Source organism: Neophocaena asiaeorientalis, unplaced genomic scaffold (assembly GCF_003031525.2).
Source record: "Neophocaena asiaeorientalis asiaeorientalis breed wild unplaced genomic scaffold, Neophocaena_asiaeorientalis_V1.1 scaffold113, whole genome shotgun sequence".
NCBI lineage: Eukaryota > Metazoa > Chordata > Mammalia > Artiodactyla > Phocoenidae > Neophocaena > Neophocaena asiaeorientalis.
In genome coordinates this window covers 3,643,127-3,660,128 of record NW_020172316.1, presented here as the reverse complement: position 1 = coordinate 3,660,128, position 17,002 = coordinate 3,643,127, and the positions used below count along the sequence as shown (strand labels likewise).

General features: G+C 34.7%; 1 protein-coding gene across 2 annotated transcripts in view; it reads right to left on the bottom strand.

The window, feature by feature from the left end:
- The window catches only part of PDE1A (phosphodiesterase 1A), a 249,836-nt gene that overhangs the window by 76,315 nt on the left and 156,519 nt on the right, over positions 1-17,002 (bottom strand). For both annotated transcript variants that reach the window (XM_024766769.1, XM_024766778.1), the window contains exons 3-6: positions 14,483-14,665; positions 9,466-9,532; positions 6,399-6,515; positions 5,415-5,555 (exon numbers count right to left, since the gene is read on the bottom strand). In XM_024766769.1, the coding sequence (XP_024622537.1) occupies positions 5,415-5,555; positions 6,399-6,515; positions 9,466-9,532; positions 14,483-14,665 (508 nt within the window). The remainder of the gene's footprint in view (positions 1-5,414; positions 5,556-6,398; positions 6,516-9,465; positions 9,533-14,482; positions 14,666-17,002) is intronic.

Genomic DNA, 17,002 nt, shown 5'->3' with positions numbered 1-17,002 from the left:
TTAGTCTCATTAATCCCTGCCTCCTATAAATAGTACTTCCTTCATCAATTCATCTTACTTATTGCCACAGTATAGTCTTAACAATTAAGTTTACATTATAAACTAGTTTGGGAAGAGAGAAACATTGAACATTCACACTTAATTGAAAAATACATCTATTTCATATTAGTGAAAGTAGAATTGGGGGCTGATTTTTATGTCCTTAGTTGACAATTCATTTTACACTGGTGTTGAATGAGAATTCTAACTCAGAAAATGGTTGCTTAAATTCATGAATTTTGTAAATTACTCATGATGACAAGTCAGAGAGAATAAGTCTGAATCATATCATTCTTCCCAACTAGAACAGTGGTCAGTACATAACCTAAGTTCTTCTGATTCTTAATGGGCAGAAATAAAGGGTTAAAATGAAGAGTCATGAGCAGTGTAGACATTGTGCTTCATCTAAACTGCAGTTTGCCTAGAGAACTGCTCAGGTAGACTTGCTGTAAAAAGCGCAGTCCTCAAATTATACCAGAGAGAGGCATTGACTTCCATTAATAGCATGTACAATGTTGATGGAAAGAAAGGAGAAAGAACTAACATTAACTGGACTTTTTAGGTAGATGGTTTCATTTAATTTTTATAATCACCCTATTTACCATTTACTAGGTAAATGTTTTAAATCTTATTTGGCAAATAACACAGCTGAATCCTAAAGAATTGAATCAACCTGCCAAAAGTCACATAGCTCTCAAGTGGCAGAGCAGGAATTCAAACTAAAATCTGTCTGATTCCAAAATTTCTGTTCTTTCCACAGATCACAATATTCCTTCCTTCTATGGATGACAATAACCTTCATTATTCCAGGGTGGTAATATGTTGAATACATTCTTCTAGGATTTCAAAAGCAGAATTTCTAGATAATTTAACTAAATATACTGATAGGTAGAGAAGCTAACAAAGCTTTAAGACTTAGGATGTAATTTTCATATCTGAATTATTTAATGTGTGTGTGTGTTTGTGTGTGTGTGTGTGTGTGTGTGTGTGTGTGTGTATGATAGAGAATGTATATGTGTATATGTATAGGCCTGGGAGAATTTTAGGTCAGAAAATCACATTGACATATTAGATGCCGGTGTGTCTAAAAGGGAGTAATTAACAACCCCTTTAGCTTACATGATAGGTAGGGTTGGACCTTTTTTTCTTTATCCCTTTGAATAGACTGAAGTACTTTGCTATAACTTACTCAATATGGAAAGTGAGTATATTATAATAATATTAACATATAATACACATAAGTTAATATATAATATATAAATTACTAATAATTTTTACTAATAGCTATTATGTTTCAGGAACTAGGTTAGGATTACACATATGATATCATTACTCCTCACTGTTGTACTACAAGGTAGTTGGTATTATTAACCACATTTTAGTGACAAGGGAACAGATATGGAGAGCAAGTGAGCTAGGAAGTGGGGAAGTAGGGTTTTAAATCTGTGTTTGCTTGCCTTGAAAGCCCACACTCTTCCCACTCTTCCAAACACTGTTGTATCGGAAGCCATTTACAAGAACAGAATTTCCATGTAGTTTGCAGAACAGAGACATAGTGGCAAATTTCTGTAGATTGGAGAAAAATTAAGTAATTTCAGAGTGTGAGGGGCTATTTCTGGGTGTAGTCAGTGGACTACAAGTTCCAAAGGAATAGTTTTCAAGTTATCTCTTTTTCTTCTACTCTCAGTATTAGAGGGAACACAGTGCCAGGAGCCCTCAAATACGAGTGTTCCCTTGCCAAGGCCCTCAGATGATTTCATATTCAAAAAGACATTTGGAAGTGGCTTGGCAGCATTCGGTGAAGCATTTGCTCTTTAGCAAATGGATTGAGCTACCACACACCCTTATCACCGTGGCACTACATGTGGCTACAAATTAATTAAGTGACAAAAGGAGAGAGAGGGAGACAGAGGGTGTCCTGGCATCCTCTCTGCACTGCCTACTCCCAGGCCTGAGAGTGTCCCAATATGACATTAACAAACTGAAGGACAATGGTTTCATCCCAATCCCTTTCAGGGAATGGTCCTGCGAACATTTTGCAGGTGACAGGCTGCACTAGTTATCTGACAGTGCTGGGCTGCTACTGGAGTGCTCCATAAATGTCATGCTGATAAGACCATCTTGAAACAGCAGGAGATGACTAAAACACTAAAGTAAGTGACCCTGTCTTCTCCATATCAAAGCCTAGGTGTTTCAGTTAAATGAATATTTCTGTAATGCTTTGTTTTTTGTTTCAAAGAACCAACACATTCATATGTATGAAAACTAATACTCTCCTACTACCATTTTTTTAATCTAAAGAAAAGCTTATTAAAATAACTTGCAAAAAACCCTCAAGCTGGCAATGTAACATAGTTTTGACAAAATAGTCAATAAACTGAAAATTCATTTTGCCTTTCCTTTCATCATCAATCATAAAATTTCTCATTAGTTTAAATATATTTTCCCAATCCTGGACAACACTGACAGTCTCCCCCCCGACTATTTTTGTAATGGCCAAACTAAGGGATAAGTGAAGATTCCACCAACACTTTTTTTGGTAAAGGATGAATAAATTTAGAAATGTTTCTAAAAAAAAAAAAAAAGAAATGTTTCTAAACCAAACCTGCTAAAGTAGAGTGAAGTTATATATCTCAAAAAGTGACTATATGATCTTTACTAACAACTTTAGCTTTCTAAGAGTCATGCCAGGCTGGGCCAGATTTCCCCAGTTTTCCAGAGAAGTTGGAATGGCTTGTTACATCCTGGAACAAGTAAGTCTTCCTTGCAAGTCTGAGGGTAAATGCACATTGCAGATTTACATTTCTCTATTTACCCACCAATATAGCATCCCTCATCTGTTCAATGTCACCTTCAGAACAGAGGTTCTGAAGCTGAACTAGGAGTCTTTTATTTGGTTCCCTTTACACTTGTGGTACTTAAGCAAAAATGTATTTCAAAACAAAATCCTGGTTTCCTAACAGCCTGAAATGGCATATATCTTCTGGTTGTACTTCATAATTAAAGCAGAGATTTTTTTTATACCAAAGTAGGCATTACTTTTCCACTCCATTTTGTTCTGAGGAAATTTAATTAGTACAGTTTCTGTTTCAGACTAACACTTAAATATTTCATTTTTCAGTTAACTTTTCAAAGCCACAGAATTCAGGGAAGAGGAAATGCCAAACACTTGAAATGAAAACCACCTCACAATCAGATTTAATTCCAAGGCCTTAGAAAGGAAAAGCAAATCTAACCAGGAAGATGTTAAAGCAACTTTTTCAAGCGTTAACAGCATTTGCAGTTGTCAGGAGGCACTTTGCTCTTCCCACTAATTGCCATGTATATCAAACCAAATGAAAACAGAGTTCAAGAAACAGCTCTGACAATGAAGACTTATTAAACCAACAGAGCTTTAAAATAATTTGTGTGTAAGTGTGTGTGCACACGCACACATGCTAGAAAGAGAAACAGAAAATTATACACTACTTTAAAAAAGCTTACAATATTTTGAAGCTATATCTTTGAAAGTTTGAGTTTCTACTTATTATTGCTAAGTTCTACTCCCTCCCTTTAAATGTCAAATCAGACTCCTGGAATGAATGGTGAGTAAATTTCAACCAAGGACCAAGTTCAGCCATGACTGCATTTGATTTGGCTCGATGGGCCCATTTATATTTTAACTGGGTGATAGCCACATTTACATCTTAAAAAGAGAAAACAAAGGTATAAGGTTAACATCACATATAATTCAGCCTTCTAGAAGGCCACAAGAGAGTCATGCATCAGTGAAGGTTTTTGAGATTTTTACCTCCCCATAGTAGGCATTAACTCCAAAGCAGGCTATAATTACTTAGTGATCCTGCCAATATAATGCATATTTCTATTGAATTGGTAGTGATATTTGAAGAAACTTCTTCATTAAAATCCCAGCTGAGCTCCCAGCTATTAGCCATTATCAACTGCCAGCCATGTGAGTGAACCACTGTGGATGTCTTGCCCAGTGATGTCCTCAGATGTCTTTGACCATAGTTGCTAGCTGGTCACAATCACACAAGAGACCCCAAATGAGAACCTTCTAGTTGGGACCCTTCTAACTACAGACACCCATAAGAAACAATGATAAATTATTGTTTTAAGCCACTGAGTTTAGAGTAGTTTGTTCTGGAGAAAACAGATAATTGGAACACGGGGCAGGAGTGGAATCTGAGCCCAAGGCATTGACGGATCTGCAACATTTGGGAGGCAAAAAGATGGAGAAGTAAAATACATAATTTTTTCATTCATCACGTGAGACACCTCTGGATGAATCATAGCAAAGGGATCTTATGTGTAGGAAACCACACACTGGATTCTGGGGGAAAGTGTATACAATTATCATCTGTATACAATAAACTTGGAGAATCATGTACCTGCTACAAGTTTTCAAGATCTTCAGGACTCTATACTGTGGCCCTAAGGGCTTTGTGTGGGACCAGGTAAAGAACACAGTCTCTGGGGCAGAATGATGAGATATGGAGGAGTACTAGTTACACAGATCTGAATGCCAATGAGACTTACCAATAAAAAGAATGTGACTTTTGAAATCTAAACAGGTAGGCAATGTAAATTATGAGGTTTGGTGGACCATTCTACTTATATGCATTTTATGGTACTGCTTCAGCCTAGGTTGATACATGAGGAATCAAAAATGTACTCAGATTCTGGGGATCTCACATGGCTCATACCCTTTTGAACCCATCCCAGTTTGGAACCTTCAGAAGGAAGGACTTCCCGTCCCTTTTTATCCCTTGGAAGTAATCCTATGCTCTAAGACACTATAGAAATTCTAGGCAGTCCCAGACTTCCCAACATCTACTCATTTTTGTCCCAGGATTTGCACTGCTGAACCATTTATTCACTCATCAACTGATTCGTTCAAATACAAAGAGAAGGAAGAAGAATTCGGAAAAATCCAAATGAATAATTTCCAAAAATCCCTATTAGGATTTGATTGTAATTAGCAATGCAAACATGTAAAAGAGAAAAAGCTACTGAGCTCAGCTTGGGTGATGAAAGGAGGGGAGAGCACTACAACTAACTTTTATTCCAAAGAATTTTTCTCTAGGTCACTTTTCTGGGGGTTGATACCTATGGGAAAAGGAATTTACAAATGAAAAATGTTACATAGTCCAAATTTTGAAAAATTTGCGGTCTATTTTCATTTCCTTCTGGAGATCTTTATTCACTGAGTTAAAATATTTTTTGAAAAATGAATATTGTAAATAACTCATTAACCCTCAAAATTCCAGAAGATTATTACTTATAATACTTTTTTGAGTATTAAAGAGACAGTGAGAAGGGAATGGAATTTGATGTTGCAAACTAACAAACTTCAGTTACAAAGACTTTCTTACCATGATACCTGTATGAAGCATTATGTAATGCACAGTTTGAGTGACATCAGCTGCATGAATCAAATTGTGATACGGATTTTTGTACTTGCTGTAACCAACTTCTAAAGCTTCTGCAAAGGCAATTAGGCAACAAACAGGAATCTGCAGAAAGTAACAATTATGATTATATTTTGACCAAAAGAGTGGCACTAAATCAACATGAGCACAAAGACGTTTGGGATGGGATACACTAGTGAGTCAGATGTGGGCAGTAGTTTCTTAAAGTTAAATGTGGATTGTTCTGAAAAAACACTTCATTAACCTGTCAGTTTTCAATGCTGAGAAGGATTATAACCCCCAAGTGTTTAATTAAGATAGATGAAATAACAGTCTTACCCATATAGCAATCTTTAAATTTTGTATCTTCCAGAGTCAGATAAGAAGGCTAGTTCTTAAAGGGGTAAAATTTTCCAATTACAACTGGTGAAGTCTAGTTTTTCTATTGGTAATTCAAGGGGGTTAAAATAAATGACCTCCCAGTAAATTCTAACTCTAAAAATAACATGATTCCATAGATACGGGCTCAGAAATCTGAATCAAATCTGTTGCTGAGATGGCTCTAAGTGAAGTTAATTAGAAACCCTTTCATTTCAATTTAAAAAAAGCTGCCAATAATGGTTCATTCTGCATTTTAGGAAAATCATATTTCTTTAAGACATAGATTCCAATCTTTACATGAGTGTTCTGTGAATAATTCAGGGGGATGTTTGTATCTTGTTGGAATGAGTCTATCATGGCCTTATGATACCCCAGTGGATATACAGAAATGTCAGTGATTTGTAGAGAATGGCTATTTCAAGTGGTGAACTCATCCCCTTAGTTCTGTGATTTGACAATCCAGAAACATTTTTAAATGAATTGATTAATGACCCATTGTTCTGCATTTTCATTCTTATTCAGATAACTCATTCTAAGAGCATTTTACTTTTGTTCCATGTTTCTGACCTTGAAACGGTTGATAAGATCATATCTGGTAAATAGTTCATAAATCATAAACTTCAGACTATGTTCTCCACTTGCTTCATTCAAGGCAAATACATCAAAAGACCATTTATCAACATCCTGTAGGAAAAAAAGTAAATATTTTAGTTGGCAATATCATATGATTCTGTTTCTTTCTATGAAAAAATTCTTGGAAAGCTCAGGCATTGTACATCCAGCAGGTCAGATTTCAATTCAGCACATCAAACTTCATTTTTACCAGTGTCTGATGTGACAGGGACACTTAGTATCTGTGGATCCACAAAAGTGAGGTCAGTTATGCTTAAGATCTTCCCCTTAATCCCAAGGTTATCCAATATGATGCAGTAAACCTGATAACTCTATAACACTGCCCATATTCTTAGTCTCTCTCCAAATGCATGCCATAAATCATTTTCCCAGAGTGGGCCTCATTTCAAGATGCAATTGCAGGTTATATGGGTGATGTAATTGAGAGAGAGAGGGAAGATAGCTCCAATTTATCTTTCCCACCCACCCACCTACCTGCTACGTTTCTTGAAATTCTACCGTTTAAAAGTTACTAATTGGTTAAAGATTTGATATTTTATGTCTTTTTTTTTTTAAGATGAAGATGCCCTAGAGAGACAGAGCTCTCTCTCTCGGTAGAGTACTACTACCTTATTACTCACTCTAACCTTGGCTGATTCATTTTTACTTTCTACCAGGGCCAGATTGTAAGATAAAGGAAGTGGGTCTCTTGATTGAGGGGGAGGTTAGGAATTTTGGCATTTCAGGCAATTCCCCGGGGAAGTGGCCAGGCCTGTAGGGAAATAGATACCCTAGGAAAGTCCCCCTTAACTGTGGGAAAAGAGGGCAATGAGCAGGTATATCCAACTACTCCAGCCACCTCACGACTTTAATTCAGGTGATTCCAGGACAAAAACTTGCAGAGGGGTCCACAAAATGGACTTGTAGCAAGTGGTATCAGTACATTAAGGAGGTATTAAGTACATCAGTACATTAAGGTAAAGCTTGAGTTGCAACAGTAAATAAATCACTGAAACTTAAAAATCTACAGAAATACAGCAGAATCAGTTCTAATGATTATCATAAATTATTAGTAAAGAAGGTCTAGTGTTTGCATACACACAACAGGTTTAGTATTGAACAGTAAGTGGACAACCTTAAAGCTATACATTAATTTTGAATTTGAGCAGGCCCTGTTTAGAACTTCATTCATTTAACACATTTCACAGAGGGCAACAATACATGCTGTAACATGCTGAAACTAAACTGAAAATCTGATAAAAAGTATCCAAACCATCTCTTAAAACTATTTCTTTCCACAAATAGCAACAATAACATCAAACGTGTTTTTAATCATTTCAAAACACCAGTGAAATATTTTTTGGTTTCCTTGGGTACCTTTGTTAAATTCCTTGCGTTTGGCCCTAATTTGATCGCGAAATACTTGCTTGATCAGTTTGTAAATTTAAAAATCTCTCAAAGTTTTGTTAGAAGGCATTTACCATCAATAAAGCTCAAAGGAGACCAACAAATCTCACCAAATTCCAAAGCTAACACAGAATTAGTTCAGAATGTTACAGGCTGCTATTTACAGTTCCCAGTAGGGGTTTCCCACTGAGTAAAAGCTTAGCTCTCCATTTTGGGGGATTTTTTAAATCAACAATGGTGATTTACATCTGTAAACTACTGCAGATGCTTGGCTTTTACTTTGTCAGATTGAGAACAAACAAGACAAGGAGGTATCTCAGGAAATTAGAATTACTAAAACATTCTTAACTTAGTGATAATTGTCTTCAACCTGTTAGTTCATGATTTCCCTACACTACATTTTAGAAAAATGTTTACATTCTCTCATACCAGAATACTCTGTTAGCTGGTTTCTAAGAAAAATAAATAAAAATAAGTAATTTTCATGCCCACAGTTCAGGAAATAATGAGGAAATCAAAATCTCTCAAGAGCCAAGGAGTAATTAATATCTGATAATGTGACATTTCAGTTATATACTTGCCTCTATTATCACTTTAGAAACATGAATATAAAAAAGCTTCTAAGAAAAACAAACTACCTTTTTAAATGAATAAGATTAAAATCTAATATGCAGCAGAGAAAAAACAAATGCAAAGGGGATGCTTTAAAGGAAATTAAAGAACAAAAGAAAGCAATATAGATTTAAACTAGGAAAGGAGTTTAATGAATCAAAAATAAAATAACCCAGTATATTCTGTTGCTAGTATTCTTTAAATTTGTGGTTAATACAGGAAAACCACCATAAAACTGTTAGAGGAGACAAAGTTGAATTTCCTACCCAAATTAAGTGATGGAATGAAATAAGGAATGCAGAACGGTGAGCCTACAACATGCCTCTTTAGTAATAAAGTCCAGGAATAGTGTGCCCGTGCACACACACACACACACATGCAATGGGAACAAGCAAGTCAAAAACTTTCACAACTTCAGATTTTCAGCTCTAGTTATTTCTAACACATATAATACTGCAGTTGGGCCTCAGACTAGGGCAGCCACAGGGAAAGCCAGAGACAAAAGATATGAATTTCTTTTTTGTTTCCTTTCTTAATTTTATCTTACTTTTTATATTTTCTCGGACCTAAAATTCTAAACAATTTTACTCCATATAAGCTTTGCCTTTAACCATATTTGACTGAAATATCTTTTTATTTATAAAGTATTCAACTCTTTCATAATATATAGTAACAAAATATGTGTATTCTGACAACTGCTGGTGCCATCTCAAAATTGAATTCAAGATCCACCTAAATAGAGCATGAAGAAGAAGAAAACATCACACACACATGTGTGTATATGTATGTATTGATATAGTTTGTTAGGGTAAATTGATCCTCATTTAAATCTACAATGAGTCATGACTTGAAACACATGACATTTTGTAAATGGTTAAAATATTTTTTACATTCCAACATGTAAGCTGCAGCAAAGACCTATTCTCATTTTCTCATAGTCCTTTTAAGGAGATTAGAAAAAATGACTAGTTGAAAAACTAAAGTAATTGAACATGTTTTTTACCTTTAATGTTACTATGACAGCTTCTGGATATGTCAACCCAACCATGTGATAGGATTTTCTGTACATTCTGAAAAAGAAAAATAAGTGTATATGTAAAAATCAGTTACTCAAAGTTTTCAGCTATTTCTTAAGAACAAAGAAAAAATTACCTTTGATGTGTTTACCTTGTATCATGTCACAGTCTCCTTTTGTGGCAACAATGATAACTATTGTCACCGCTTATTAAGCATCTACAATGTGACAGATGCAAATAGTACATTTGCATCACAACCACAAAGTCAGTGTGATTTTAGATTCTATGTGAAGAGGTCTTTCCCTAAACGTGATCTTATTAAAAACAGAGACTGTCCTTTGCACGGGCAGCAACAACACCTTTTAGCATGCCACCACATGCATGACAGCACAGTAGTCTTGTTTTGTGTCTATTTGTGTTCCAAAATTCTCAGTCTGGAAGCTGAATGTCATGGACATGTTTCCTTGATAGGTTTTTTTTCCCACAAAGTAAAAATTATAGGAGGGAATATGCACTCTCATCAGAATTTATAGAGCCTTTTTTTTAAGTTAAAAATATTGGAGGAGAACATATTGACAAAAATTGCTTAAGTTTGTTTAAATTGTCATTTAATATTATTTAATAAAGATTATCCAGAAAGAACAGGGTGCTTCTATTTTTATAATAGCATCAATAACAAAAATATTTTTTTATTAATCAGTAATTTGTTGGAGCTTTCCAGCTTCCAATGGACAACCAAGATGACTTAAACCAAATATAAGAAACTCCTCCATTGATTCATGCAAAAATAGAATCAACATGATACCCTAATGGGTAGAAATAGCAATAGGTTTCTAATCAGGACTGAAAGGAACATGGCTCCTCCACAAAGTCCCGTGAAGAAAGAATTTAACTGATTATTAATCATGTCCCTTAATTTTTATATTGTTAGTCCACAAGCAAGCTGCATTCCTAGACTATACTGCAGTAAACTCTCTTCCCAAGATGCCTGGACAAAACTATAATTTAATGATTATATCTTTAATTTATATTGGGGGTCAATATAAGAAATATAAGAACATAAGAAAATATTCTGCATCTTTTATAAAACCACTATGGGAGATACTAACCTTTTGATTCAATGTACCTTATATTAAAAATCCTTAAGATATTACTCAGTTTCTATGTACAAGCTATCATTTTTATCAAGATAATAAGAGCCAAGTAATTCTTCATGTTTTCCTTTTTAATCTTCACTTCTTGGAAGCTCAGAATTAAAATACTGTATTTACTTACATAGAGACTAGACTTCCTTGATAAAGTATCTTCCCATTTTATTACAGAGACCTTGTTACTTTATTTCCATGTTCCCATTTTGTGTTTATCTTAAATGACATTAAATAATTTTTAGGTGTGGCAATCAGTTATCATAAAAATTTATCCTTATCCTCTATCTCAATTGGAAGATTTCTTATAAGAAAAATACCTGTGTTAATTAGTCCACTGAGATAGGTATAATTATTCTAATAATGCAGGACAAGGAAACTATTTAATCACACTACAAAAGACCCAGAAAATAATTGCTGTCAGTAATGATATTTAGTTCCTTTTTTTTTTTTTTTTTTCAGGAAACAGTCTTTTCTATCTATTTTTTGAATCATTACTAAAAAATGGAAATATGGGGGAAATGGAAGGATGATGGGTGAGGAAATAAAAAGGTCAGGAATAAGGAACCTTAAAAATTAAGTAACTAAATCAGTGTGACTTCATGGCACAAAAGGCAGTATGATGGAGCAAAGAGCACACATGCTTTGGATTGCAGGTTAGCCAATCACTAGTGTGACCTCTGGAAAGCTATTTAATGTCAGTCATCTGTAAAATGAGGATAATTACATGCTTTTTATGAAGAGTAAATGATATAAAGGCCTAGCATAATATTATAAGTACTTGATACAAGAAAGCCGTTATTATCAGTGTTACTGTTCTCATCAATACCATTGGCTCCAATTCTGACGTTCTTCAAGGCTCTTTGGACTCAGTGAGAACTTTGATGTTTCTTAGACTTGTAGCAGGTTGAGGAATGAATATCCCTGTATATTCTCATTATATGGAATGTAAAGAAAGACAAGGAAGAAGATTACTCATCCAAGGAGAAGGAGAAACCTCCCCATTATCATTTTCTAACCCTATAATTGGGAATAGCATATTAGGATGAAAACTTAGAAATAGAAAATTAGGATGGAAAATTAGGACTACTCATTCTGGAATCAAATGAATGTGGGAGAAACCTTAATACTGTGGCCTCACACTTGAGTAAATAGTCACTATATTACAAGATGCTGAAAAAGAATAATGGATTTCCTGTTCTCCTATAGGTGGTTAAAGTCCAGCTGGAAATACGGTAGATTATTCTTGGAAGGTTTTTACTACAGTTACAAAATATAATTCAAGACCTTAAAAAAAAAACCCACTATCTTATGCCAGACACAGTACTAAGCAAGAGACTATTCAGTGAAGAACAAGAAAAATTTCATGGGGTTAATTCAGTGGCAAAGAGGGACAATAAATAAGAAATAATATATGATTAAAAACAGCACTAAATGTTATGAGGTAAACCACTGGTTGGGATAGAGAAAGTGATGAACAGTATACAGAGTAACCAGGAAAGGCCTCTGGAAAGATAGAAAGGGCTAGCCAGAGTGAAGGGTGGGGAAAATCATTTCTGATAGAGGGAATAGCAGGATTACTGGTCCCAAGGGAAGCAAGAGTTTAGGGATATTCATGGAGTTGAAATCACACTAGTAAATATATTCAGGTAAGGGTGGAGTAGCATTAGATGAGTCTAGAAGGTAAGGGGGCCTAGTCATGCAAAGCCATGATACAGAAGTTGCCTTTAATACCAAGTGTAATGATATATCAAGTGAAATGGTAAAAACTATCAGATGGTTTTAAGCTTAAGAATGACAGGAACTAATTTATATTTTAAAAATCACTACAGAATGACTTGTTTGGAGAGGGCAAGTGAGGAAGAGTTGAAAGCTATTGTCATATTTCTGATGGCAGGTGACAAAGGCTTAGTTTGGGGTTGCAGGAGTGGAGTTGAGAAAGTGAGTAGGCTCAGGGTACACCGGGGTAAGCAAATTGCCTGGACTTGCTGAGGTATTGATTCTTGGGAGGGGCTGCTTGAGAGAAGATCCAAAAAGACTTTCTAAGTTTCAAGACTGAAGATGATTGTTTTTGAAAATTCAAGATAAACATATCTCACTCTGTTTACACACTTACTAATGGGGATTTAAAAGTAATTTAAAAATTTCATTTCCATGTGTTTTTAGCACATTAATTTCTTTAAGACTGCTTGCTAATTTAGTTACCTTAAGTACGTTTTGATATTTTGTGTAGCATATAAAAAAACTGAAAGTTTAACGTGTCAATATATTTCACAGAATTTGTCTTGATTTTTCTATTTAATGGGAATGGAAATTTAGTTGGTTTACTTTAATAATTTACATTTCTTTTCAGTTTGCCAAGTTCTGCAATATTTTCTTAAACAAAAAAGACAAAATATACATTCCTTCATTAAAGCAAACATGCACTCTTTTTTCTCTGATTCTCTCACTGACTTTCTGAACTATGATTTAGATGTTTTCGAATTTATATTAAGGAAAATCAATAATGTCATACACTTGCCTAAGTTGTTTTAAAAAATAGGAACATAATTACAAAAATTATTTCTCTCCAGCCCTCTCTACCTCTCTGTTTCAGATTTCTGGTCCCACCTGGCAGAGCTGGGAGCAGTTTATGTACTAGGGGTGGGGGGGTTGTCATCTCACCTAACTCATCATGATTATAAGCTCATAATGGTTATTATGAGGGTTCTTTTATCAAAGCCAACTAGATATAGTCAAGAAATAGTCAAAATAATTTGAATAATCACTGAGTGGTTGTTATTTTGGGTAATATAGTCATAAACCAAGATCCTAGATGCTTCATGTCTTATGGTTATAATACATCTTTAAATCACCTCGAATACTTCTTGCAATGCATTGTCATTTAGATTTTTAGAAACCCAAGAGTGCTTCTCATTGTTCTGTTAGAAGAAGAAAACGAAAGTTTATGAAGTTGAAGTTCATTAGAGGTAATGACTAGAGACGTCTGAAGATAAAAAATGATGTGGTCTCCCTTAAATTTAATTTTAGATACATTGATAAAAAATTTCTCTGTTCCTCGATTTTATTTGTTTCAAAAATGTTAAAATAACCTTTTTATGTATAATTTAATGTAATGTAATTGTTTTTTAATCCAAGGGATTTCTAAGAACTAGTTTTCAACATTGTCAGATATTAGATGTTATTTCAAGTCTTTTCGTAGTTTTAGTTCTGAAACATCTTGTTTCCAGACAGAAAAATAAGCTGTCCTCTTAAAGGCTAAAGAATTTAAATTGGGTCATATTAACATGTATTTCACTTTAGAAACTCTGGTGTTTCTAGGGGCCAGCAAGTGACAGAAATGCTTCAGTGACAGAAAGGTTGAAAAGTTCTTCAAGGAAAGTGGACACGAGAGCTTTATTCCACAATGGTAAGAGAATGGTCTTCTTTTTAGTGCCAAGAAAAGGCCTGCTTGATTTTGGTGTAGTATAGAACTTATTTTATTGGGTGTTACATTGTATTTGGGTAAAATTAGGTGTAAAGCATATAAATGTATTATTAGGTGTAAAGCATATAAATGTGTTTATAAATGTATTATAAACAGTTATTCACAAAAGTTCATCTGAGGAGAATGGTCATTCAAAAGCCTTTGCTTTTAGTCTTTATGTCAATTTAAAAATAAATGAAAATAATAAATCCAGGACAAGATCTTTTTGTTATAGGTAAATTCACCATAAAGTCCTAAATCTGTTCATTCCAATTATACTTATGATTATAGTTTTGCTCAATAAATAAAATACAGGACTCTTATAACTTTGACATAGTAAGTATATTTGCTGTCTTTTAAATTTTGTCTTGAGATACCAACAACTTCACTTACCTTTCCACAAAAATTCCAGCTTGAACAGCATGCACAATGCTCCGAAATCTTGGTTTTTCCTCAGATTTCTTTTTCATCATCCCCATTTTCCGTGTAAAGGTAGAAGCCAACCAGTCCCGGACTTCCGATGGGACCGAATCCGACTGAATGTCACTGAGCTCATCATCAGTATCCAGCAGTCTTCTACAAAAATTTATAGTGGTTAAAGTTTAGGAAAAAGTGAAGAAAAACTGATAACAAAACAAGCATGGCAATAGGATTTAAAGTATTGCAAGTCACTCTCTGATCATCTTTTAATATGAACTGTCTTAAAAAATGATTGGGTTAACATTTTGAAATCTCTGAATTTCTCAAATTGGTCATCTTCTGAGGGCAAAGACAAATGGACTTGAACATTTGAGCATTCCCAAACATTTAAGTACAATGATATGAGTCTGGAGATATCGATTATATTATTTATAATATATTAATATATAATAATATATTATTCCAATAATAAATGAAACTAATATAAGATAGGGAAGAGAGTTCGTAAACAAAGGTCTATTAAAGGAAGCAACTGGAGTGGAAAGAAAAAGGGGAGTTGAAGCTATAAAAGTTGTCTTATATTTAATAAGCTTGTGTATATTCAGTACAGAAAGTACATGCTATTTGAATAAGGCCTTGGAGTTTACAGAACTCATTCACATGTGTTATTTTATTTGATGGGTATCCCTAAATTTTAGGAAAATAATAACTTGAGAAATAAAGATGAAAACAAGTGGATTATTTTGAAAGCTAATTTTAGGTGATTTAGCCAGTGTCAGGTGGAAAAGTTAAAGCAAATGATGTCTTGAGGGTGGAGATCTGATGGGCTTAGAACTGCTGGCTGAGGAAATCAGCTGTGTGAGGAGGAAGTGACCAGGAGCTGAAAGCACTGCCCTGCCACTCTCCAGTATAAGCTCCAGGTAGATGATGTGGACAGGACTGACCAGTAACAATAGCTGCATTAAGGGTGGGCAGCTCCAGTGATCCAGAACTTCCTAAAGGTCTGAACTGGCAAGATAGTGTGAAAGGCTCCCCACAAAATACAAAAGGGGCTTTACAGAGCAATTGAGCTTCGCCTTCAGGAAGAATACAGGTCAGCTCTGCCCTTTGCTTGACTAGGTTTTTTCCTTGTTGGCGCACCAATTTAATAACTCAGAGCTATTTTTGGCGCACTTTAGCTTTGATCTTTGGGTTCACTTCGCGCTAGTAAATTTCTTTGCACAAAGTGAGGCCTAAGGATTATGAGCCGATGGAAGGAAGGTAGCCAGAGATGACAGCGAGTGCTACAGCCTTCAGAACAAGTCACACATCATCTCCAGAGAGCAAAAACTACCAAAAAGAGACTCAAAAGATAATATGACTTCCTCTATATGCTACTGTTTATAAGCATATCGATGTCAGTCATTTGCCAATATTTATTTTTCATAGTACTAAATAAGTGTGAATGCATTTATGAAATGCCTTATGAAAAACTATATACAACTTAAGTGCTGGAGTTGTAAAATTATATTTATACATATGAAGATAAAAAAGACATACTTGGAAGTTAATATTGAAGCTGGGACGAAGTGAGAGAGTAGCATTGACATATATATACTACCGAGTGTAAAATGGAAGGCTAGTGGGAAGCTGTTGCATAGCACAGGGAGATCAGCTCGGTGATTTGTGTCCAACTAGAGGGGTGGGAGGGAGAAGCAAGAGGGAGGGGATATGGGGATATATGAATACGTATAGCTGATTCACTTTGTTTGTTGTACAGCAGAAACTAACACAGCATTACAATTATACTCCAATAAAGATATTAAAAAATATTGATTAATACTTAACCTAAATCATATTTAATTCTCATTTGGCTCTTACGTTTGGATGACTTTCATTTATACTTAACACATGGACATCGTAATTCAAAGCAAAATATTTTTTTTCTACTTTTGACCATTTAAAATTAGATTCCTTAGCCAATTACGGCAAGTCACTACACTACATGGTTTGAAAATTTCAGGGCTTATGCCATTTCTATTATTCCTCATGCAGTGATCAGATAAAACCACAGAGCAGGACAGATGGAATGGGAATCATTGTGCTATAATCCTGTGATGTCACCATGCTCCAGGAATTCTACTGCTATCTTGTTTTATTAGCTACTCTAAGTACGATGACAGACACATAGTAATGGTTGTCAATTGCTCCTTTGCAAATCTGATGTGGATGACTTTAGGGCTATATGTCCTAAAATCATAAATTATCCATGACAGATCATCAAATATGACAAAATTAGCATATGAAAATGAGAGTTCATATAGGGATGTGGTACCCAGGAGTCTGGCAATCCCTTAGTCATGATGCATGATGTCATTTATTGAAAATGAAATAAGATATAGTTTCAGGGAAAAAAGAGTGATATAGATTAATTAATGAATATAGAAATAAAGGAGGAGAGTACATAAAGAGAAAAGCATGAAATATTCTATTGTATAACTAAAAAAGGAAATC